At 46.9% G+C, this 24,505-nt stretch overlaps 2 protein-coding genes across 2 annotated transcripts in view; one reads left to right on the forward strand and one right to left on the reverse strand.

Annotated features, from left to right (window-relative positions):
• The window catches only part of LOC144279285 (uncharacterized), a 281,818-nt gene that overhangs the window by 43,463 nt on the left and 213,850 nt on the right, over positions 1 to 24,505 (forward strand). The gene's annotated exons all lie outside the window — the stretch shown is intronic.
• The window catches only part of LOC144278977 (very-long-chain 3-oxoacyl-CoA reductase-like), a 29,167-nt gene continuing 15,945 nt past the window's right edge, over positions 11,284 to 24,505 (reverse strand). The window contains exons 8-11 of the mRNA XM_077840380.1: positions 24,347 to 24,428; positions 22,571 to 22,636; positions 21,700 to 21,849; positions 11,284 to 11,750 (exon numbers count right to left, since the gene is read on the reverse strand). Coding sequence (XP_077696506.1) covers positions 11,631 to 11,750; positions 21,700 to 21,849; positions 22,571 to 22,636; positions 24,347 to 24,428 — 418 coding nt within the window. The 3' untranslated portion in view covers positions 11,284 to 11,630. The remainder of the gene's footprint in view (positions 11,751 to 21,699; positions 21,850 to 22,570; positions 22,637 to 24,346; positions 24,429 to 24,505) is intronic.

Consider the following 24,505-nt stretch of genomic DNA (forward strand, 5'->3'; position numbering starts at 1 on the left):
CCCTCTCCACACAGGGGTGCAGGGCTCAAAGTGCAGATTACACAACTGTACTAAAATCCAAACTAGTCTCCTAGCCCAGCGTCCAGACACACTCGCAGCAGGCAGCAACCCTGGACTAGCAGCCAGAACAGAGCTGACCATGTGGTGGCTGGTCTCACCTAGGGAGCTGGAGGGCGAACTCAGCCTGGCTGGGGAACTTTCCCAGCAAAACTCTACAAACTGGGAGTCATCAGTGCAGAAGGAAAAGCCCAGCTGAGGGATCTTGCTGTCAGGTCCCTAGAGGCCAGTTCTCAAGGGGAACCCTCCATGCAGACCTGGGATTCGCCAGCTCCCCACACAGCCAGTCCTGCCTTTGTCCTGGTTGGCTCCAGACCAGACTCAAAAATGGCTTCTCCCCTTTTCTGAGCCCCCTGGGAGGGCCTCTCACTCCCTCTTGGTTGCTGGGCGGACTCTGAGTCTGCCTTGGCTCCCCCTCCCTACCAGGGACAGCATGCCTCTCCTTGAGCTGCCGGCAGACAGAGCCCCAGGAATCGAAGTAATCTCCTTGGGGGTTACACATATACACACATTTCCCTAGTTTGCTTATGAGGGACTTGTCGAAAGCCTTACTAAAATCAAGATATGCTCAAATAAATTTGTTAGTCTCTAAGGTGCCACAAGTACTCCTTTTCTTTTTGCAAGATATGTCATGTGTACAATGTCCTCCAGATCCATAAATCCAGACGCCTGTGAAAGCGGGAAATTAGATTGGTTTGGCAGGATTTTTAGTTAATAATCCATGCTGGCTATAACTTTACTATCCTAGGTGCTTATAAATTGATTATTTAATATTTTTTTCTCTCCAGCTTATGATGCTGCACTCTATATGATTTTATGAAAGTATGCTAATGAGTGTGAATATAATGTAACTGGAATATGCTTGCTACAAAAGGTCTCTTGTAAATTTATAATCTACTGAGTGTGGTCATCCTATTTGTATACATGTATCATTCTTGAATCTGAAACTAGAAATATGAAATATAACTCTGAGGGCCTATTGTAATTATGCAAAGTGTGGATCATTAATGGTGGTTTGGAATCTTGATGGCTCTCATCAACTAGGACAATTGACTGTAGATGGCTCTGTTTACTTGTAAGTCTTCCTGTATACCTGTGTGCTGGCAAGTGGGTAATGAAGTCTTACAGTAACATGTGCTCATGTCACCTGAACCCTAATCCATCTTTAACCTGGTGCTTTTCCATTTAGAAGGAGGGGTGGGAACCCAGAGAGGGACAAAGGATTCCCACCTTGTACAAAAGCTATATAAGGGGGTGGAACAGAACAAAGGGGGCTGCAGTCATGAGAAATCCCCTAACTAACAACTGAGCTGTAACAAAGACTGTACCAGGGGAAAGGATAGTGCCCAGACTAGGAAGGTGTCCAGTCTGTGATGGAAGCTTATTGAAACATCTCTGAGGGTGAGATTTTATCTGTATTTAGTTTTCTTACTGTACTAGGCTTAGACTTGCGTGTTTTGTTTTATTTTGCTTGGTAATTCACTTTGTTCTGTCTGTTATTACTTGGAACCATGTAAATCCTACTTTTTATATTTAATAAAATCACTTTTTACTTATTAATTAACCTAGAGTATGTATTAATACTTGGGGGGGCAAACAGCTGTGCATATCTCTCTCTCAGTGTTATAGAGGGCGAAGAATTTATGAGTTTACCCCGTATAAGCTTTATACAGGATAAAACTGATTTATTTAGGGTTTGGACCCCATTGGGAGTTGGGCATCTGAGTGTTAAAGACAGGAACACTTCTTAAACTGTTTTCAGTTAAGCCTGCAGCTTTTGCGGGACGTAGTTCAGACCTGGGTCTGTGTTTGTAGCAGGCTAGCATGTCTGGCTCAAACCAGGCAGGGCACTGAAGTCCCAAGCTGACAGGGAAAACAGGCTCAGAGGTAGTCTGAGCACATCAGGTGGAAGTCCCAAAACGGGTTTCTGTGAACCAACCCGTCACACAGGTATCTAAGTAAGTCATGACTGGTCTTTATTCTCCAGGTCCTTGTTGTTCCCCTTTTAAAGATAGGTATTATGTTTGCCAGTCTTTTGGGACCTCAGCATTCTCCAGGAGTTGTCAAAGATAATTGTTAACTGTTCCAAGATTGCTTCAGCTAATTCCTCACATACTCCATTAGGCCCTGCTGACTTTAATACATCTAACTTATCTAAATATTTTTAACCTGTTATTTTCCCGTTGTGGTTTCTGTTCCTTCCCCCTCTTGGTTAAGAATCATTGTTTTAAGTATCTGCTCAGAATTAAACTTTTTTGCTGAATGTAAAAAAGGCATTAAACACCTTAGTCTTCTTGATGTCCTCTGTTATTATCTCGCCTTCCCTGGTAAGTAGAAGACCTACACTTTCCTTCACCTGTTTGTAATATATTTATAGAATCCTTATCTTATTGTTTTTATGTCACTTGCTTGGCGTAACTCATTTTGTGACTTAATCTTTCTGATTTTGTCCCCACATGCTTGTGCTACTCTTTTGTACTCATCCGTAGCAATTTGTCCATGATTCCACTTCTTTAGGATTCCTTTTAGGTTTCTGGGCATTAAAGACCAATTAAATCATCCCAGCCAGGGCTTTGTCAAGCCTGACCTTAAAAACATCTAAGGAAGGAGATTCTACCACCTCCCTAGGTAACGCATTCCAGTGTTTCACCACCCTCCTAGTGAAAAAGTTTTTCCTAATATCCAATCTAAACCTCCCCCACTGCAACTTGAGACCATTACTCCTTGTCCTGTCCTCTTCTACCACTGAGAATAGTCTAGAACCATCCTCTCTGGAACCACCTCTCAGGTAGTTGAAAGCCGCTATCAAATCCCCCCTCATTCTTCTCTTCTGCAGACTAAACAATCCCAGTTCCCTCAGCCTCTCCTCATAAGTCATGTGTTCCAGACCCCTAATCATTTTTGTTGTCCTTCGCTGGACTCTCTCCAATTTATCCACATCCTTCTTGTAGTGTGGGGCGCAAAACTGGACACAGTACTCCAGATGAGGCCTCACCAATGTCGAATAGAGGGGAACGATCACGTCCCTCAATCTGCTCGCTATGCCCCTACTTATACATCCCAAAATGCCATTGGCCTTCTTGGCAACAAGGGCACACTGCTGACTCATATCCAGCTTCTCGTCCACTGTCACCCCTAGGTCCTTTTCTGCAGAACTGCTGCCTAGCCATTCGGTCCCTAGTCTGTAGCTGTGCATTGGGTTCTTCCGTCCTAAGTGCAGGACCCTGCACTTATCCGTATTGAACCTCATCAGATTTCTTTTGGCCCAATCCTCCAATTTGTCTAGGTCCCTCTGTATCCTATCCCTGCCCTCCAGCGTATCTACCACTCCTTCCAGTTTAGTATCATCCGCAAATTTGCTGAGAGTGCAATCCACACCATCCTCCAGATCATTTATGAAGATATTGAACAAAACCGGCCCCAGGACCGACCCTTAGGGCACTCCACTTGATACCGGCTGCCAACTAGACATGGAGCCACTGATCACTACCCGTTGAGCCCGACAATCTAGCCAACTTTCTACCCACCTTATAGTGCATCCATCCAGCCCATACTTCTTTAACTTGCTGACAAGAATACTGTGGGAGACCGTGAGAAAAGCTTTGCTAAAGTCAAGAAACAATACATCCACTGCTTTCCCTTCATCCACAGAACCAGTAATCTCATCATAGAAGGCAATTAGATTAGTCAGGCATGACCTTCCCTTGGTGAATCCATGCTGACTGTTCCTGATCACTTTCCTCTCATGTAAGTGCTTCAGGATTGATTCTCTGAGGACCTGCTCCATGATTTTTCCAGGGACTGAGGTGAAGCTGACTGGCCTGTAGTTCCCAGGATCCTCCTTCTTCCCTTTTTTAAAGATTGGCACTACATTAGCCTTTTTCCAGTCATCTGGGACTTCCCCCGTTTGCCACGAGTTTTCAAAGATAATAGCCAATGGCTCTGCAATCACAGCCGCCAATTCCTTTAGCACTCTCACATGCAACTCGTCCGGCCCCATGGACTTGTGCACCTCCAGCTTTTCTAAATAGTCCCTAACCACCTCTTTCTCCACAGACGGCTGGCCATCTACTCCCCATGTTGTGATGCCCATCGCAGCAGTCTGGGAGCTGTCCTTGTTAGTGAAGACAGAGGCAAAAAAAGCATTGAGCACATTAGCTTTTTCCACATCCTCTGTCACTAGGTTGCCTCCCTCATTCAGTAAGGGGCCCACACTTTCCTTGGCTTTCTTCTTGTTGCCAACATACCTGAAGAAACCCTTCTTGTTACTCTTGACATCTCTTGCTAGCTGCAGCTCCAGGTGCGATTTGGCCCTCCTGATTTCATCCCTACATGCCCGAGCAATATTTTTATACTCTTCCCTGGTCATATGTCCAACCTTCCACTTTTTGTAAGCTTCTTTTTTATGTTTAAGGTCCGCTAGGATTTCACCGTTAAGCCAAGTTGGTCGCCTGCTATATTTACTATTCTTTCGACTCATTGGGATGGTTTGTCCCTGTAACCCCAACAGGGATTCCTTGAAATACAGCCAGCTCTTCTGGACTCCTTTCCCCTTCATGTTAGTCCCCCAGGGGATCCTACCCATCCGTTCCCTGAGGGAGTCGAAGTCTGCTTTCCTGAAGTCCAGGGTCCGTATCCTGCTGCTTACCTTTCTTCCCTGTGTCAGGATCCTGAACTCAACCAACTCATGGTCACTGCCTCCCAGATTCCCATCCACTTTTGCTTCCCCCACTAATTCTTCCCTGTTTGTGAGCAGCAGGTCAAGAAAAGCTCCCCCCCTAGTTGGCTCCTCTAGCACTTGCACCAGGAAATTGTCCCCTACACTTTCCAAAAACTTCCTGGATTGTCTATGCACCGCTGTATTGCTCTCCCAGCAGATATCAGGAAAATTAAAGTCACCCATGAGAACCAGGGCGTGCGATCTAGTAGCTTCTGCGAGTTGCCGGAAGAAAGCCTCATCCACCTCATCCCCCTGGTCCGGTGGTCTATAGCAGACTCCCACCACTACATCACTCTTGTTGCTCACACTTCTAAACTTAATCCAAAGACTCTCAGGTTTTTCTGCAGTTTCGTACCGGAGCTCTGAGCAGTCATACTGCTCCCTTACATACAGTGCTACTCCCCCACCTTTTCTGCCCTGCCTGCCCTTCCTGAACAGTTTATAACCATCCATGACAGTACTCCAGTCATGTGAGTTATCCCACCAAGTCTCTGTTATCCCAATCACATCATAATTCCTTGCCTTCACCAGGACCTCCAGTTCTCCCTGCTTGTTTCCAAGGCTTTGTGCATTCGTATATAAGCACTTGAGATAACCTGCTGATCGCCCCTCATTCTCAGTATGAGGCAGGAGCCCTCCCCTCACATACGTTCCTGCCTGTGCTTCCTCCAGGTATCCTGCTTTCCCACTTACCTCAGGGCTTTGGTCTCCTTCCCCCGGTGAACCTAGTTTAAAGCCCTCCTCACTAGGTTAGCCAGCCTGCTCGCAAAGATGCTCTTCCCTCTCTTCGTTAGGTGGAGCTCGTCTCTGCCTAGCACTCCTCCTTCTTGGAACACCATCCCATGGTCAAAGAATGCAAAGCCTTCTCTCCGATACCACCTGCGTAGCCATTCGTTGACTTCCACGATTTGACACTCCCTGCCCCGGCCTTTTCCTTCCACGGGGAGGATGGATGAGAAGACCACTTGCGCCTCAAACTCCTTTATCCTTCTTCCCAGAGCCACGTAGTCTGCAGTGATCCGCTCAAGGTCATTCTTGGCAGTATCATTGGTGCCCACGTGGAGAAGCAGGAAGGGGTAGCGATCCAAGGGCTTGATGAGTCTTGGCAGTCTCTCCGTCACATCGCAAATCTTAGCCCCTGGCAAGCAACAGACTTCTTGGTTTTCCTGGTCAGGGTGGCAGATAGATGACTCAGTCCCCCGGAGGAGAGAGTCCCCGACCATCACCACCCGCCTCCTTCTCTTGGGAGTGGTAGTCATGGAACCCCCCATCTCAGGACAGTGCATCTCATGCCTTCCAACCAGCGGAGTCTCCTTCTGCTTTCTCCCCCCAGACATATCATCTGGTCCACTCTCCGCAATGGTACCTGTGGAGAGAACATGAAAGCGGTTAGTTACCTGTGTCTGCGTTTCTTCTTCTTAGTCAGAATCAGGTGTAAAATGGCCATCCTCCAGTTACTTCTTCCATCTTCTGAAAGAAACAAGTGTCCCCAGTACATTCCGAGAGCTTATTGGACACTTTGTGTTTGGTTGAATTCCTTTTCTAACAGATATTGTCGTCCCTCCCACCCCCATTACTAACTGTCTTTTGAATTTTCTGTTATTTGCCTGACAGTCTAGAACACCAGTGCGCAGGGAAAGAGCCTGGGGGGAATTGTGATGTGAAATTATTTCCTGTTCTGACATGTCCCCAGTTGCCCTTTTTACCCTAAAAGGCTGAGGCATAACATCCACGTTTGCTCCAAATTATTCCATCCTTCCAGAGACCGGGGAAGTTAAATGGCTGCTGTGAAGCCAGTGGAAGTAGGGATTATCAGGGTGTTGCTGGTGGGTTGCTATTGGAGGGAGAAGGGCAGTAAGTACACAGGGTGTGGGCACTTCTTGGATGGGGGAGGGGTTGGTCTAGAAGTGGGAGGAGGCAGGTAATACACAGGGTGCAGAAAGGGAGGGGGACAAGGTGTGACAAACTTGCTGCGATTTGTTTACTTAGAGGCCTAGATCCAGGCAACAGACCCCTGGGGTTTGTTGGTTAGAATTCCCTAATTTGTTGAACAGGAAACAACACCCTCCAAGCTGGGAAAAAACATACCAGACTCCAGTACAGAAGCTTGAGGCTGCTGTAGGATATGAAGAGGCATCCACCAGTGAGGCCCAGGGAAGACACCCCATCCTATCCCAGCCAGCGGCTGTCAATGAGGAGGGTTTTGGGATTCCGACCAGAAAGTTGTCCCTGGGCTCCATCTCCATCTCCATCTCAGCTTCTGGCTAGTTAGGTAATAGAGGGGACAGCCTCTCCTCATAAGTCATGTGTCCCAGCCCCCTAATCATTTTTGTTGCCCTCCGCTGGACTCTCTCCAATTTGTCCACATCCCTTCTGTAGTGGTGGGACCAAAACTGGACGCAATACTCTAGCTGTGTCCTCACCAGTGCTGAATAGAGGGGAATAATCACTTCCCTTGATCTGCTGGCAATGTTCCTACTAGTACAGCCCCATATGCTGTTGGCCTTCTTGGCAACGAGGGCACACTGCTGACTTATATCCAGCTTCCTGTCCACTGTAATCCCCACACCACAATGCAAATAAATTTGTTAGTCTCTAAGGTGCCACAAGTCCTCCTGTTCTTTTTGTGGATACAGACTAACACGGCTGCTACTCTGGAACACACCACAACTGTTACCGTCTAACACTTCCACAACTCCCAGCTATTTGCTTCCCTCCAAACGCTGTAGTTTTAATTTCTGCCAAAGCTACATTTAACCCTTCACTCTCTTTAAATCACTTACTTATGCATTCAGTTCTTTAAGGTGGTGCATTTTGCCAAGTACAATCCCCACAACACAGCTGCCTTCCCCTGTGCTGTCTTTACCGTGGGATTGTTCACAAAGGCAGGAAAACATTTGTCTCCATGGTCACCTATGGATCTTTTACTCTTAAAATTTCAGTGGACTATGGCAGAGCTCCGTCATGCTCTATCCAGAAAAACATTTCCTATAAGTATCCAAAGTACCCTCCATTAAAACTTCAGAAAAACAAAAGTGCGAAGGGGGGTGGGGGTGGGTAGGGTGGAAAGCAACCAATTAGCCCTGTGAAGCTATTTGAAAGTACAGGCTAAAAGCAGCAAATTTAGCAAACTGAGGAGGAGAAGAAAAGGTTATGGTTAGCTTGGAGCGAAGGATAGGGCTCCCTAGGGTAAAACAGTTGGGAACCCTTTCCCCTAGGTTTTTATCCTGGCTCTGGGAGAAAAGTGGGGGTTGTTATCGGCTCCTGCAAACCCTGAATTTGTCCCCCCCGCCCCCATGTCTGCTGCTTTTGTCTGCATGTCAAGTGAATTGCAAAAGTGCCATTACCTGGTGTCGTTAACCATTTGGAGCAACTCCATGTATTAAGCTGCTCACTCTCCCATTTTCACTTTGAAACTTTTTTTCCTGTACTCCCCTGCAACCAAGTCGCAGCTCCTGTCTTTTAAGGTGGTCTGTTAACTCTGCTTCTGACTCCAAACCCTGTTGTGCCAAATTACCTTTAACCACCCCTAACTCTAATTGACAATCCTCCAGTTCCCTTTGCCGGAGTAGCACCAAGCTTGAAAGATGACTAGCAGCCTTCCATAATGCTGCCTTTACTTCAAACTTCTCACAAGGGGACGGAAGTGCCTCCTTTCCCCGGAAGGCATCCTGTCCCCATGGGCAGAGACCTCATTCTGCTACCTGTTTACCAAGGAGGAGGAGGAGGGACCGGTGGGGGCAGCCTGGCAGGGGGAGCGGGGCACAGGCACTGAGTGAGTGTGGGCAGAGTGCAGCAGCCACTGAGACTGGTCCAGTAGCAGGGGGAGCTGTGCCGGAGGAGCCCTCTCTGTCCAGTTTCTCACTGCGACCTTCCCGGGGCTACCTGCCACCTCCCAGGCCAGGGCAGGGTCTCCTCTTCCGATGTGTGTGGCTGTAGGACCCAGGGCAGGAGGCAGGACTGGAGCCCCCATCCCTGTGTCCCACCAGCAGTGGCATGCCCCAGGGGGTGGAGACACGGGCTGGGGGCTGCTCTTGGGCACCACACGCTGCCCAGGGCAGATGGAGGGTCCAGATCTCCCTACAGTGGCCCAGGGTCCCTGGGCAGCTCTTATCTCTGCCTGGCTCCAGCTTCTGGCCTGGCTGCAGGGCAGTGGGGGAAGGTTGTCTCAGGGGGAAAAGGAAAAGCCAATGACAAGGCCACCGTTCCAGCATTGATGGCCCCTCCCAACTTCTATGCAGGTTCCGACACTCCTGCGGGGGCCCCCATATTAGCCAGGGCCTCTGTGCATTGGCCCTGTGCATTAATCTGCCACTGCTTCTGGACTTGGAACCTAAGAATCTATGTCGGAAAAATACCCAGACATCTTTGTTCCTGAGTTCATTACAGACCACCCCCCATCCCTCATGATTCCCTCTAGAGAGTGCGGAGAGGGTCAGGTCTACAAAGTTCATGGCCACGTTGTAGCGGATGAGACCCTGACCTCAGACGTCAAGAACAGGCCTCGCTAGAGAAGGCTGTGATAAGCATGTTCACACAGAAAATCAAGAAAAGACGCCATGTCTGTAGGAAGTCTGGCAAATCTATGGCAATTGTTGAGAGTGAAAGAACCCTTTCCTCTCAGGGAACGTGGAAATGCTTTTCTCTGAAGAAGAAAGCAGGTGAGACGCATGCCCAGTTGGAGCAGGTGACAATAGATGGGGAAACAGACACAAAGGAACTAGATCTTATAGATGAGGACATAAACCCCATAGCTAGGGAGGAACAGGGAGGCTGTGAAGATAGCATGCACAAGTCACTCTACAAGCCTTAGAAATCAGGGCATCTTGTAATTAATTGAGTCTCTGACACTATGGGAAAGGGTGGAAGAGATCCATCACTGGAGTGAGAGGAGCTGACCAGATTATCCCATTGGATAGCCGGCACTGTTGGACAGAAGAAAGGAGTAGTGTGACCTACATACAATATGCCCCCTTCCATCAGCTGCAGCAGGAATTTCTTTTTCTTTTTTTATTAGAGTCAAAAATCTGTTACTGGTATCTCAGGTGTCTCAGGAACAATAACATCTCCTCTCGGACACAAGACGCTGCCAACAGTTTATCTCTCAGAGCACAGACTGAGCAGAAAGGTGTGCTGATGACTGTGTCTATCTCAATGCAATGACTAGGGAGAAACCTTTGCAAACTGGTGGTCCTTTTTCTAGCCTTTCTTTTGGATGCAGGAGAAGGCTGAGGCCAGTACAGGTAGCTGCCTAGGGCAGACTAATATGTCCCACCCTGCTGACACAGGTCTCTGAGGGTATGTCTACACTGCAACTGGGAATAAGCCTCCCAGCCTAGGTAGACAGACTTATGCCAGCAGGGCTTGCATGTGGATGCTGCAGCTCAGACTAGCCAGCTGAGCTCGAGCCCAGTGGAAGGGTGGGCTCCGCCAGAACCACAATGTCCACACACTGCTATTTTGAGCTTGCTAGCTCGAGTCTTGGTAGGGTGAGTCTGTCTATTTGAATTGGGAGGCATGGTCCCAGCTGCAGTGTAGACCCACTCAGATGAGGTCATTGCCCCATCCCCTGCCTGGCCAATAATAGTAACCCAAGAATGTTGAAAACCCTTCCCAGATACACAAGCCTTTAGTCAGCACTGCAGCAGAGTCTCCATGTCATACGAGGGAGTGCAGTCCTGCTCCACAGTCATGTCTCAGGTGAGAAGTGAAGCAGAAATCATGAGCTCACCTGGTCACCAGTGATCCCATCTGTTTTCCTGAGAGTAGCATTGCTTTCATTCCCGGCTGAGGAACCGCATTCTGCCCAATAAGTTACCCCTCACAGCCTTTCTAAGGAGCTGGTGGTAGATGGAGCGAGTCCCATGTACTCACTTTAAAGCACTTTGGGTGGTTCTTGATAGAGGAACAACAGGGACTTCTTATTTATGTCTCCTCTAGCTCCTATCTCAGAGAGCTGCAGTTCTCTGCCTGTCTGGCAGGGACGGTTGGCAGGCACGCAGGCGATGGGGGCGGGGATGGTACAAACTGGACATGACAGCAGGAAAAGGCATTTGTCTATTTCATGCAACATGATATATAACAAGACTCAGGGCCAAATCCTGCACAGCTTAATAGGACAAAATTTCCCACTGAAGCCAGTTGATTCTGGGCCAGAATAAGGTCTGTAGAATCTGGTTCTCAGGTTGACATTTTAGGCCTGTTCTGAACACCCTACATCCTCTTGGCTTCCTGCTCCCCCTTCAAGTTGTTGCAGGCACCCAGTGCCGAGAGGCAAAACAACAGCAGGGGTTCGTTACCCGGTGTGCGTCACCCAAGAATCACAACGGTGTGGAGAAGCAGAAAAGTTTATTTGCAGCTGCAAACAAGGTACAGGGAGAATAGAATCTCAAATCCTGCACACCGAGCAGGAAGTTACACAGGCTTTTATACATCCTTTCTTCAGCACACTTATCCAATAGCAAGCTGCCCTAAGTATCCATTTAGCCAGCATGGGGGGGGGGGGGGCAAGGACACTTGGGCCTAGTGAGAGGGGGCTTCATCGACACTCGTGGTCTTCCATCCCCTCGAGTTATCTAGTGGCCATGCCCCAGTGTCCCTAACAAAGTCATGCTTTAGATTGATAGATTCACAGATTTTAAGGCCAGAAGGGAACATTAGATCATGTAGCCTGACTCTGCCATATCACAGGCCATAGAATTTCACTCTTTTACCCCTGTATTGAGCCTAAAACATCTCCCAGAAAGACATCCAGAGTAGACTCAAAGACTTCAAGAGATGGAGACTCCACCACTTCCCTTGGTAATTTCTTCCAGTGGTTAGTGCTGCATCATTTGGGCCTGTGAGTTCTTGCCTACTCTTGTTTCAGTGAGGGCATCCGGGTCTTCAACTTCCTCCACAGGGCCAGAGCGCATTGAAGCCCAAGGGGGGAGAGACGAAACCACTCAGGACACAGCAGCTCATGAATGAAGCTCTGAAATGAGCAAAGAAGGGACAAGCCATTTAAATTGCTACCACCTGTAAAGAGACATATGATTAATCAGCAAAAGGTGAATCTAGAGTCTAAACCCCAAGCATGGTCTTGGTCAAACGGGGCATGGACAGAGTTACCCCTCTTGCACTGAAGTGTCTCGTCAAGCGCTGTTGTGGACAACTGGAGGGGAGAAACGGAAAGGCTGAAGAGATGTAAGCTGGTGGTGACGCTAGTCACAGCTGCTGGTGTGCTGTCTAGCGGGCTGTGTATTGTCACTCAGTATCCTGCAAGGAGCCTTGGACAAATGAGCTGTGTGAGAATCAGAACACAGCCCAACTCCCTAGGGTGCTCAGGCAGTGGAACTGATCACAGCAAAAACCATGTGTCTCTAACTGGGGCCTGGACATTTTCCTCCTGTTCCCCAAACGTGACATCAGAGAGACTCAGGTTTCCCAGCAGCTGTGCTGAAAACAACAGGGACGGTAACATGACTGCAGCAAATGATCCTCACAAGCAGCAAGGGGCCTAGCTCTTCAGCTCAGAGACATGAACCCCAGAGGGTGGGGGACGGGGTTCTCACCACAGGGCCCCCTCATCTTCCACAGGGGTGCAGGGCCCAGCTCCTCAGTGCAGGCCCAGGCCAGCATTGACAACTCTTGTGATTTATCATTAATCTTGCAATATTTCATCTCAAACAAAACAAAACAAAACAAACGAGTTTCAGGCTGTGGATAGAAGCCAGAAAACATGGTTCAAAGTGTGACCTAAAGGCTCAGAAACTAGAAGTCAGAAGTAAACAAAAGTTTTTTTTTCTAAGTATCAGAATTTTAAGTTGGTGTTGTGGATTTTTCAGTCCTGACTCATGATTTCTGAACTCCTGGGATTGGCAACATTACAGGGTTCAAAGTAGCAGCCGTGTTAGTCTGTATCCACAAAAAAAACCCAGGAGTACTTGTGGCACCTTAGAGACTAACACATTTATTAGAGCATAAGCTTTCGTGGGCTACAGCCCACTTCATTGGATGCATTGAATGGAACATATAATAAGAAGAAATATATATACACACATACAGGGAAGGTGGAATTTGCCATACAAACTGTTTGTATGGCAAATTCCACCTTCTCTGTATGTATGTGTGTGTGTATATATATATATATTCTTACTATATGTTCCATTCAATGCATTCGATGAAGTGGGCCGTAGCCCACGAAAGCTTATGCTCTAATAAATGTGTTAGTCTCTAAGGTGCCACAAGTACTCCTGGGTTTTTTTACAAGGTTCAGGGAGCTGGGCCCCGGACCAGTTCTAGGGGTGGACAAGCAGGACGGTTACCCTGGGCACCAGCTTCCAGCGGCGCCAGACCGCTGTGTCACTCTACATTTTCTTTTCCTCCTCAGGAGTGTATGGACCAACGTTTTCTGCCCTGGGTGGCAAAACGGTTAAGGCTGCATCTCTCTGGGACTTATCCACATGGCTCCACTAATTAGGTGGACCTGGACCCTGGAGAGGGTGGAAGGTGAGGTGATGGGGGAAAATACGGGGTAGGTGGGGGGAAATAGGGGGTGGGTGGGGTCAGGACTAAATTTAGGGCATCCCAGCCCCAGCTGGGCTGCGTGCGACAGCCAGGGAGAGACACAATGTATTATTTATGCCTAGCTTTTGGTTTGGATGGCTTTTCAGAATTGCTTAACTGGTATGGAGGTTAATTAATGTAGTTCCTAAAATGAATGGTACCTCCACCAGCTGCTTAAAATGTTTGGATTTAGCTTTGTCTGGGAAGCTCACTGCTGTAGCTCACGAAAGCTCATGCTCAAATAAATTGGTTAGTCTCTAAGGTGCCACAAGTACTCCTTTTCTTTTTGCGAATACAGACTAACACGGCTGTTACTCTGAAACCTGTCATATAGCTTTAAAGTTTGATTTGCAGTATCACTCTTGTATTTTCTAACCTGTCATGTCCCAGCTCCAGCTCTGGGGCTGCAGTGGCCAGGAGAGATGCCTCTCCCCAAACAAATTCTAAAACAATGGAAATCATTTGGATTCCAGAGAACTGATTTCCATTAAGTTTTAAAATTTATTTGGGGAAAGGTACTGGAAACCATTAAGGCCAGATCTTTGCTATCTGATATAGTTCTGGCTCTTCAGAGTACTCCCATTGACTCATAAGTAGCAAGCACTAGGGGTTTGATGTTAGGTGCTTTGTAGGATGAAGATCTTACTTGCTGGCTCTTTGAAGCAGGGATCTGTCTGCAACCTCCGAAGCCCTGTGTTAATGTGCTTTGTTTACTTAAGGAGCTTGTAAAAATGTAATGAGTTTACTCTAAGGTTTTGAGTCGATGACACACACAGTGTGAAACCAGGAGAACTTTGCCTGTTTCTACAGGGCTCTGTTGCACTTGCACAGTGTGGCTCCTCCTAAACACTGTGAAAGTAGAATGAATTATATTGAAATTATAAATCATTAAAGAAATGCTCCTTGAAGGGTTTGTTGAAATATAGTTGTCAGGAAGAGAAACATTAAGGAGTGTGAGACAAGGGGTCCTCAAACTAATTAATTTAGAGCTCCTACTGAGCTAGGAGATTGGTAAACGTTAGTATGCAAATAAGATATGTATGTATATTTGTCAGTTTCTCTTTCTTTTGTCTCTTATGTTAAATTGGCTTTGGCTTAGCTGTATAAATAAGTTACCTTGAACCTCAGAGAGGGGCTCACATCTGGGTGCATTAGCAAAGCGCTTTGCTAATAAACAGAGTGGTCTGACAAACTATGTGAGTTCTGAATCTGACTTTGACAATTTGGAGGTTCCACCGAGATGGCAACCGTCTTCACTGGGGCCATGTGACTCCTGACTGTTCTTAGGACGGCCGTGGCAAGTCGGCACCTGGGCATTTGGCCCAAGCAGTCCTCCGCCAGAACGGAAGGGTGCATGACCACAGTGAAGTCTACGCCATCGAATCTGTTGGTTCCCACTCTGTTCTGGTAGGGATCCCGGGATCTGACATCAGGAATCTGGTCAGGTAATTATTTCTGTGTTTTGTCCGAACTGAGGACTGTCTTGTCTCTGTGTCTATCCGTCATCCCTGTGGTGTGTTTGAGTCTGGGCGCCGTCTCCGTCTGGGGATCGGCTGACCAAAGGGTTCCTGTCCCCACGGTCTGAGTGAGTGAAATCTGCACAATCGCAGCCGCACCGCGCCTTGGGTAAAACCCTTGGTGTGAAAGCAAGGGCGATTGAGGCAGTAGCCTGTGGGGTCCTTTTGTGTGTTGCACCGGGCATCGTTCTGACGAACCCGACTTTCCTTCTTGTGTGACTGGTGTGTAAAATCCTCCTGTATGGGTAACCAGATGTCTAAGTCGGGACAGTTCCCTAAAGGAACGCCGCCTCAGTTTATGTATTTTAGGAAGAGTCCGGACTCCTGTAAATTTCTGGAAAAATGGTCTAGGCTAAGGGGGTCAGGTAGAGTGACTACTACCAGCACTACGCTTCTGTCCCCAGAAGCCTTTACAGCTATTCTGAGGGAAAATGGGCCCTTTTCCCACAGAAATGATCTATAAGGGACTGCTGCAGGCAGCAGGCAGAGAGAGAATCTGATCAAAATTGTTTGACTATTGGGTAATGTAATCAAAATCACTAAAGGATGTAAGGGTGTTCTATTGGAACTTAACTGCCTCAAATGTATAAAGGGAATGTAATATGTAAAAAAAAAAAAAACAGAGCAGTGTGGAAGGGATGTTAAGGGAAGAAAATGTGTATGTATCTGTCTGTGTGTGTGTAAATATGTAAAGTTCTAAGGACCAGTTGGTTTTGTTTTTGTTTTAAATAATGCCACTAAAAATCCATTTGACTCTTTAATTCAAAGTTGCAAAACTGACAGACCTTTTTGCTAGACACAGGTAATTAGTGTTGTTTGGCTTTGGGATTTGGCATTTAACCCTTAAAAGGTAACTCAATGCTTTACAAAATTTAAAATGTTTTTAAGTTGTGGCTGCAGCAGGGCAGTCAAAATCAGGAGAATAGAAAAAAAAATTCTGGATTCTTTTTGTTTGTTTGTTTTTGTAGCAAAATAGCAGATGAGAGTTGTAGAAAAAAAATAAAAAAAGACAGTGCCCTTCTGAAGCAACAGCAGGGGTGAAGTGCACAAAACAAAAAGAAGCAATGTTAGAAACAGTGAGTCTTAGTCTGTGTTAGTCTGTATTTGCAAAAAGAAAAGGAGTACTTGTGGCACCTTAGAGACTAACCAATTTATTTGAGCATAAGCTTTCATGAGCTACAGCTCACTTCATCTGTAGCTCACGAAAGCTCATGCTCAAATAAATTGGTTAGTCTCTAAGGTGCCACAAGTACTCCTTTTCTTTTTTCAGAATACCATGGATCTATGTTTTGTGTTGTTTGTCTGTGGTGTTTGTCTTGTTGCTAGCATTGTTGTATTTTAATGAACAGAAAACCTCATGACGTGGGTGGGGGATGGCTTCAAAAGGCTGACCTTGGGGGGAGGGGAGGGAAGATGTGTATGGGAATGCAAAAGGCTAACTCAGGAGAATCCCAAAATTCAGTGGCCACTCTTAGGATCTTGGGACAAAGACCGAGTAGACATCTTAAAAGACAAACTCAGCCAACCTAAAACTAAATTGGCAAAAGGAGAGGTTGATTGTTTCATGCAGTGGTGGGAAGAGGCAAATCATAGGTGGACAGAATCAAAACTTGCCTCTCTCAAAGATTCTGGCTTCTGTCCCACCAGATGCAACTCATTTTACTGTTGTTGATTTGTGCTCTGCTTTCTCTTCTGTCCTGGTTCACCCTGACTCCCAGTTCCTGTTTGCCTTTTCTTACAAGGGGCAACAGTACACATGGACCACACTGCTCCAGGGGTATATTGAAAGCCCATCATATTTTTCCCAAGCATTAGCCCAAGACCTTGCTGACCTTGTTTTCCTGTCCATCTACATATTGGACTAGTGTGGACTTGATCTACTCCTCTGTTCCCCTTCATTGTCTGCCTCTGAAACTGACTCTTTAGTGCTCCTTACTGCCCTAGCAAATAAGGGTCACAAAACTTCTCGCTCTGAACTACAACTCTGTCAAGCTTCTGTCACATACCTCGGATTTCTCCTCTCCCGGGGTTCCCATGCACTTTCTCCCACCCGCGTCCAAGCTATCCTTAGCTTTCCCCGACCCCGCTCCCCAAGCCAGGTCCAGAAGTTTTTAGGCATGGCTGGATTTTGCAGACAATGGATTCCCCAATATACCTCCCTTGCAAAACCTCTCCAGGAACTCACTTGATTCTCTGTGCCTGACCCCATGCCGTGGCCCCCTGAGGCCAATTCTGCCTTTGTTTCCCTCAAACAGGGTTTGGCTTCTGCCCCTGCCTTAGGGCTGCCTGACTATTCTAAGCCTTTTACCCTTTTCTGCAACAAACAATCTGGGTGTGCACTTGGAGTTCTCACTCCAGATACACGGAGAAAAGAACTGCCCAGTGGCTTATTTCTCTGCCACTTTAGACCCTGTTGCCCAAGGCTTAGCCCCCTGCCTGCGTGCTGTGACTGCTGCAGGGCGCCTAGTCGAAATGTCTGATTCCCTTGTTCTCCGCTCTCCTCTTACCCTCCTGGTCCCTCACTGACCTCACCCTGCTCCAAGACTCTGCCCCAGAAACCGAGAAAGAATCCTGGGTTGCCCAAGGTTGCTCTCTACATCCCGATTCCTTTTGGCACTCGCCTACTGGCGCCTTTGTAGCCCCCTTTTCACTCTACCCATCTCTGGCCGCCCAGCTACACGGTGTTTCGCATGTCGGAAAGGAGGGGATGGTCTCTGCTGTAACAAAGACAGGATGGTGGGCCCCCTCATTTTAGCTCTTTTACAGCCCGCCACTGTGCAACGTGTACCATTTGCCAAAGCCATAATATTTACAGGTAAACCTGTAAAAGTGGCCCAGGGGTTCCGGGGCCTGCCTCAAGCACCGTTCTTGCACAAATGCCTAAGTGTCAACAATATGAATTTATATTGGTTATGGTATGTTTATTCTCCGGTTGGATTGAAGCCTTTCCTTGTCGCAAGGCTGACTCACTGTCTGTTGCCAAATGTTTGTTAAATCATATTATGCCTGCCAAGGGAATTCCTGCTCCTCTGTCCAGTGATTGGGGTACACATTTTACTGGACAACTTGTTCAACACCTGGACTGTATATTGCACATCAAACACCTGTTGCACTGTCCCTACCACCCACAGAGAGCAGGTGCAGTTGAAAGACGAAATGGTGCACTTAACAATAAGCTTGCTAAAATTTTTGACTCTACAGGATTAAGCTGGCCAGTAGCCCTTATGGACATGAGATCCACTCCATCCCAAAGGCATAAATTAAGTCCCTTTGAAATTGTTATGGGATGCCCTATGCGAGCTATGACTACCATTACTCCCGTTCCAGATTTGAACTTGACTCACAGTGCGCTCCTTCAGTATTGCAAGGGACTAATGCAAGCTGTAAGTCGCTTCCATTCACAGGTTCGAGCCGCCTGGCCCACGGAACCCACCTCCAATGCTTGCCACAACCTCGAGCCAGGTGATTGGGTCTACATACGGCGCCATCATCGAAAGCACGCCTTGGAGCCCCGGTGGAAGGGTCCTCATGAGGTACTGCTTACTACACGGATGGCTGTTAAACTATCTGGCATCGCAGCGTGGATACATGCTTCACGGTGTAAGAAGGCACCATCCCCAGAGAACCAATCGTCACCTCAGGACAACGCAGAGTCAATTTTGACTCCAGAAGATGACGTAGAGGAACAGTCTGCAATACCTTACAATCTACGCTCTCGTAAGCATTGCCAGAAGCAGACGACGAACAAAACAAAACAAAACAAACACAAAAAAAAGCAGTAGCGAGCCTAGCACCTACTGCCTGGTGAGCATAAAACCATGACTGCGGTTCCCTCAGTTGAGGTTGTCAGAACCAGAAGAGCCTTGCCTCCAACACGCGCCTCTGCCTGTTCCTCGGCTGCTGGTATCTTACAGTCTGGGGAGACCACGATGACAATTCTTTTATCCAGCAGCAGGTGTGGATAGCTCAGACCCTTAATATTTCTAATTGCTGGGTCTGCAGCCACATCCCAGCCCACTGTCAAACTGGTGTTCCTGTCCTGGCTATCCCACTCAAGTCCCCAGACCTCACTGGAGGGCCTTGTCCGTTTAACAAAATATGGATCAGCAATGACACTTGGGAAGCGGTGGGAATAAATGCAACTAAATGGATAAGTGTGGTGGAGGGAAAAGGTCATTGGTGTTGGGTGTGTAATGGGACAGGGCTGAATCAGGGGAAAAGCCGTTGCCTTCTGCATATTGTGGCCAATGGTGTATGGGATTATTCAAACAAAACTAAAAAGTGGCGGGCCGGGTATGGAGATATGAATTTTTTCTCAACCTGGGATCAAACAGAGAAATCAATCTCATGTTCCCCCTACAGTAACCTTAGTGAAAACAATACAATCTTTCAATGTCATGCAAATAATACCACTCCTCGTAAGGAGAATTACCCTGTACCCTTTGGGGGATACTACTCCTCCTTTGCAAACACCTATATGACAAATGGGTGCAACTGACCCTTTCTGGCCTTAATAGGCCATCACTGGGTGTGTGGGACCAGAGCTTATACTGCACTACCAGCTAATTGGTCAGGAATCTGTTATCCCACCCGACTCTTCCCACAATTCCGAGCGCTAGGAACCTTCCCTCGAGAACGCCTCCGCAATTTCAGGCGAAAAAGAAGGGACTTAACAGATGCCCAACGGCAAGTAAATAACATAAGACCCTTAACCTGGGAAGAGGCCATTGGCAGTTCCTTCATACCATTAGGGGAAGTAATACATCATACAAAAAGACTCCTAAGGTTACAAGCAGTAGTTGAAATAATGGCAAATGAAACCGGAGAAAGTTTAAGAGCCCTGGCCAAAGAAACAGGGGCAATCCTACAGATGGCCCTCCAAAACCATCAGGCATTGGACATAGTGCTGGCGGCAAAAGGAGGGACTTGTGCTCTCATTGGAAAAGACTGCTGTGTGTATATACCAGACAACACCAATGAGGTAATAGATCGTGCTAGCCACTTAGAACAAATCGCATATCTTCCCCACGAAGAGCCAAGTTCTTTATGGAAGTGGCTAAGTAACCTTTTCAATTTCTCTTGCATAGGAAACTGGTTGTTTTAGGGAGCCCTAACTCTCTTGTTTGGAATCCTAATAATTTTTATATGTTTTCAGTTACTTTCCTGTTGTATCCAAAATTGTGTCAGGCATGCTACACAGATAGCTGCCCCAAACCAGAGTGCTAATTTGATGATTTTAAATATCACTGATGAACAAAGAGATAAAGAACGATTGATATGTGGAACCGAGTCATTGTTGGTCATTGCGTAGCTTGACCAAAAGGAGGGATTGTGAAAGTAGAATGAATTATATTGAAATTATAATTAATTAAAGAAATGCTACTTGAAGGGTTGGTTGAAATATAGTTGTCAGGAAGAGAAACATTAAGGAGTGTGAGACAAGGGGTCCTCAAACTAATTAACTTAGAGCTCCTACTGAGCTAGGAGATTGGTAAACATTAGTATGCAAATAAGATATTTGTCAGTTTCTCTTTCTTTTGCCTCTTATGTTAAATTGGCTTTGGCTTAGCTGTATAAATAAGTTACCTTGAATCTCAGAGAGGGGCTCACATCTGGGTGCATTAGCAAAGCTCTTTGCTAATAGAGTGGTCTGACAAACTATGTGAGTCCTGAATCTGACTTTGACAGCACTCATTTAAAATCCCCATAACCAACCACTTGATGTTTTACTTCCCTTCATATTTTCAGTGTTGTCACTTGTTTGTTTGTGGTTTTGTTTGCTCTCTGTGTTGCTTTATTACTTATTTTTACTGTTCTGTGTGTGAAGTATTAAATTAAGAGTCGACATCCCATAGAAATTGTAGGTTTCAGAGTAGCAGCCGTGTTAGTCTGTATTCGCAAAGAGTACTCCTTTTCTTTTTTCATAGAAATTGTAGAAGCCTGAGGGAATGCCTTTTACTCTCCTTTCCAGTATCAGAAAATATTGTATTAATATTTGCAATGAGAACATGAATATTTCTACTTGATTCATAGATTTGTTTAGCATCTTCAAGCTGAGCTCAGTGTGCAGATAATATGCATGCAAGAGGGATAGTTTTGTGAACTGCAAAAGTCCATAGCATGCTACTGTTTTGGGAGATGCTTTGTTTTGTCGAGGGCAGCTTTCCCTGAAGATTTAGTGGTCTATGGTAGGAGGAGGTTATTAAACTGGGCCTCTGGTCCATATTTTTTATACTTTCACTTAATGGCCAAGACTTTGTTTTAGTTATATAGCTGTTTTCAGTAGGCCACATTTTGGTGTGTTTACTAGCTTGAGTGGTTACATACATGTACTCCAAGGGCAGTGTTAATATTCTTTTTATTTGATTTCATATTAAATAAACATCTTAAGCAGCTTGTTAATTATCCCTTGTTTTAATATTCTTTCTTCTTCCATACCTATGAACTGTTTAAAAATATATATTATATCTTGCTTTTTTGTTTGTCCTGGTGGTGCACATCCACACATTACCTCAATATTGGTACTGCACATAACAAAATTCATTCCGCACATGGATGTAAAATATTAGAGGGAATATTGGTCTGGTTCCTGGGAGAGGTGGGCCTTAGTTCCTCAGCACAGAGCCTGGAAGAGGAATCCTCGTTCTCACTATTCCCTTCTAGCTTTTATAGCTGAATGTTATTTGGCTTATTCATTCATTTTTAACATTTAGTGGCTGCTGTCAGAAGCTTCACTCCCTGAGCTGCTGTCCCCCCGCCTTCATGTCCCACCTGCTAAACTGACTTGCACAGAGTGGGAGAGGCAGCCAGACCAGACACTCCCCCTCATTCTCCAATGCCCCCATCTGCCAGACTGACCTGCACAGAGTGGGAAAGGCAGCCAGATGTCCTGCTACTGATGCCCACAGTGTTCAAGGCCTCACGAGCGAAGTCTTCTGCTGTCTTTATATAGCGGTTGGGTACGATGTTGTTGGTCATGTTTGTGGAAACAAAGAGAGGCAGGACACTCTAGAGGGAGGAGACAGAGTGGAGAGAGTTATTGCCTGTTCTCTTGCATTCTGGCACAATCTCTAGGCTCAGTCTGCCTACTAGTCGGACACCAGAGTTGATCCCTCACAAGGCTGGCAGTGAAGGCCCAATCACCTTCACTATGAAGTCATGAGAGTTTCCCACCTCAGTCTGACTGTTGCAGCCACAGAGGAAGGGACGATGCTAGTCACAGCTCAGCTTGGTCGCTCCCGGTTGGAGGGGTAACTTTAGAGCCATGCAAGATGGCTATTTTCCCCAATGGGTGAGCATGCTAACTCATGGTCCAAGGAGGGAGAAAGGGATCAGGAATAGAGAGTGGGCTTCTGACACAACACAGCAAATCCCCTCTGACCTGAAGAGGGGCAGAGAACAGGCTATAAGCTTTTGTCTGTCTCCCTCACAGCATGGCCAGATTTTCATAAGTGCCCTGCACCCAGCAACTCCCATACAGAGAATCCCCCTTCCCCTCCTCCTTCCTTCCCCCCCACAGAGAGTAATGGAGAATCCCTTCCCCTCCCCTTACAGGGAGCTGTTGAATGCCAGCAGCTGGCAGTGGAAAGTGCTGCCTTCAGATGGAGCAGTGGATCATGGCAAGCACAGAGAGCTGCAACCCCAGACACCTCCCGCAACTGCTGGCCCCAAACTCCAGAGTGCTCCTTGCCCTTGCGTCCGCAGGGGAGGTGGTCTCATTGCTCTGTACCTGCACTAGGATACCCTGGGAGTGGTACTCGGCCTCCAAGCCCCTCGAGAAGAAATCTACAAATCTCTGCAATGGAGAGAAAATGGAAATCAAGCCACAGGACTGCAGTGGAGCAGGAGAGGGGAAAGGGTAGCGTGGCGGGGGGAGGGGGACACGTCACAATGAACGCTCACAAGGGAGCTAAGAAACTTCAAGAGCAGATCCTGAAAGGACGGGTGTCTGGGACAAGGCCCGTTGCTCTGGCTCTCATGGGGAGCTGGTGTGAGACAGCGCTGGGTGCCCTTAGTAGGGCAAGCACACGGCTGTAACAGGAGAGCTGCTTTGTAGCTTATGGAGACCAAGGGAGGGTGTTTTCCAACCCCACCCCCTATACCTAGACAGGATTTTCAGGTGCAAGGAAGAAGAACACATTTGTTTGTCTAAGCGATTGGCTGAACAAGAAGTAGGACTCAGTGGACTTGCAGGCCATAAAATTTTACATTTTCATTTTTGAGTGCTGTTTTTTTGGTGCATAATTCTACATTTGTAAGTTCAACTTTCATGATAAAGCGATTGCACTACAGTACTTGTATTAGGTGAACTGAAAAAATACCATTTCTTTTGTTTTTTTACAGTGCAAACACTTGTAATCAAAAATAACTACAAAGTGAGCACTGTACCCTTTGTATTCTGTGTTGTAATTGAAATCAGTATATTTGAAAATGTAGAAAACATCCATACCTATTTAAATAAATGGTATTCTATTACTGTTTGACAGTGCGATTAATCACGATTAATTTTTTTAATCACTTGACTCTAGCAGCCAAACAATCAGGTTGACACTGATAGTTGCTGGTGCCAAGATGGGGAGCACGGTATTGGCGAGGATGGCGGAGGAGATTCTCTGACATCAGAGTCCTGGTGTAAGACAAGCGATGGTGCCAGGAGGACGTACACAGGAGGACTACATAACTCTTGGTCCCTGGCAGTGTCAGTCAGTACTAGGGCTGGCAATTCTCCTACTAATACATCCCAATATGCCGTTGACCTTCTTGGCAACGAGGGCACACTGCTGACTCATATCCAGCTTCTCATCCACTGTAATCCCAGGTCCTTTTCTGCAGAACTGCTGCTTAGCCAGTCAGACCCCAGCCTGTAGCAGTGCATGGGATTCTTCCGTCCTAAGTGCAGGGCTCTTCACTTGTCCTTGTTGAACCTCATCAGATTTCTTTTGGCCCAATCCTCCAATTTGTCTAGGTCACTCTGGACCCTATCCCTACCCTCCAGCATATCTACCTCTCCCCCCAGCCTAGTGTCATCTGCGAACTTGTTGAGGGTGCTATTAATCCCATCATCCAGATCATTGATGAAGATGTTGAACAAAACCGGCCCCAGGACAGACCCCTGGGACACTCCGCTTGATACCGGCTGCCAACTAGACATTGGGCCATTGATCACTACCCGTTGAGCTGATGGAGCTCAGCTGTTCTCTGTGGTGGCAGATGACAGAACAAGGAGCAATGTTCTCAAGTTGCAGTGGGGGAGGTCTAGGATGGATATTAGGATAAACTATTTCACTGGGAGGGGGGTGAAGCACTGGAATGGGTGACCTAGGGAGGCGGTGGAATGTGCATCCTGAGAGGTTTTTAAGGATGATTTAGTCCGTGCTCGTGCTGCTTCGAGCAGGGGGGTTGGACTAGATGACCTCCTGAGGTCTTTTCCAACCTAATCTTCTATGATTCTATGGGAGAGGAAAGAGTGCTAGGAACAGGGGGCACAGGATGTAACTTTCCTTACCTTCGTAGCACTGTACACCGTGGCCACTGGATGGGGGTGACGACCCACTTCAGAGGACAAGTTAATGACGACCCCCTTCTTCCTGCCATGAAGAGAGATAGCTCCGTGTGAGGATGGCCTCAGAGAGCACCCAGGAAAAAGGAGAGAGGTGTGCTCATT

The sequence above is a fragment of the Eretmochelys imbricata genome, chromosome 23, assembly GCF_965152235.1.
Source record: "Eretmochelys imbricata isolate rEreImb1 chromosome 23, rEreImb1.hap1, whole genome shotgun sequence".
Classification (NCBI taxonomy): domain Eukaryota; kingdom Metazoa; phylum Chordata; order Testudines; family Cheloniidae; genus Eretmochelys; species Eretmochelys imbricata.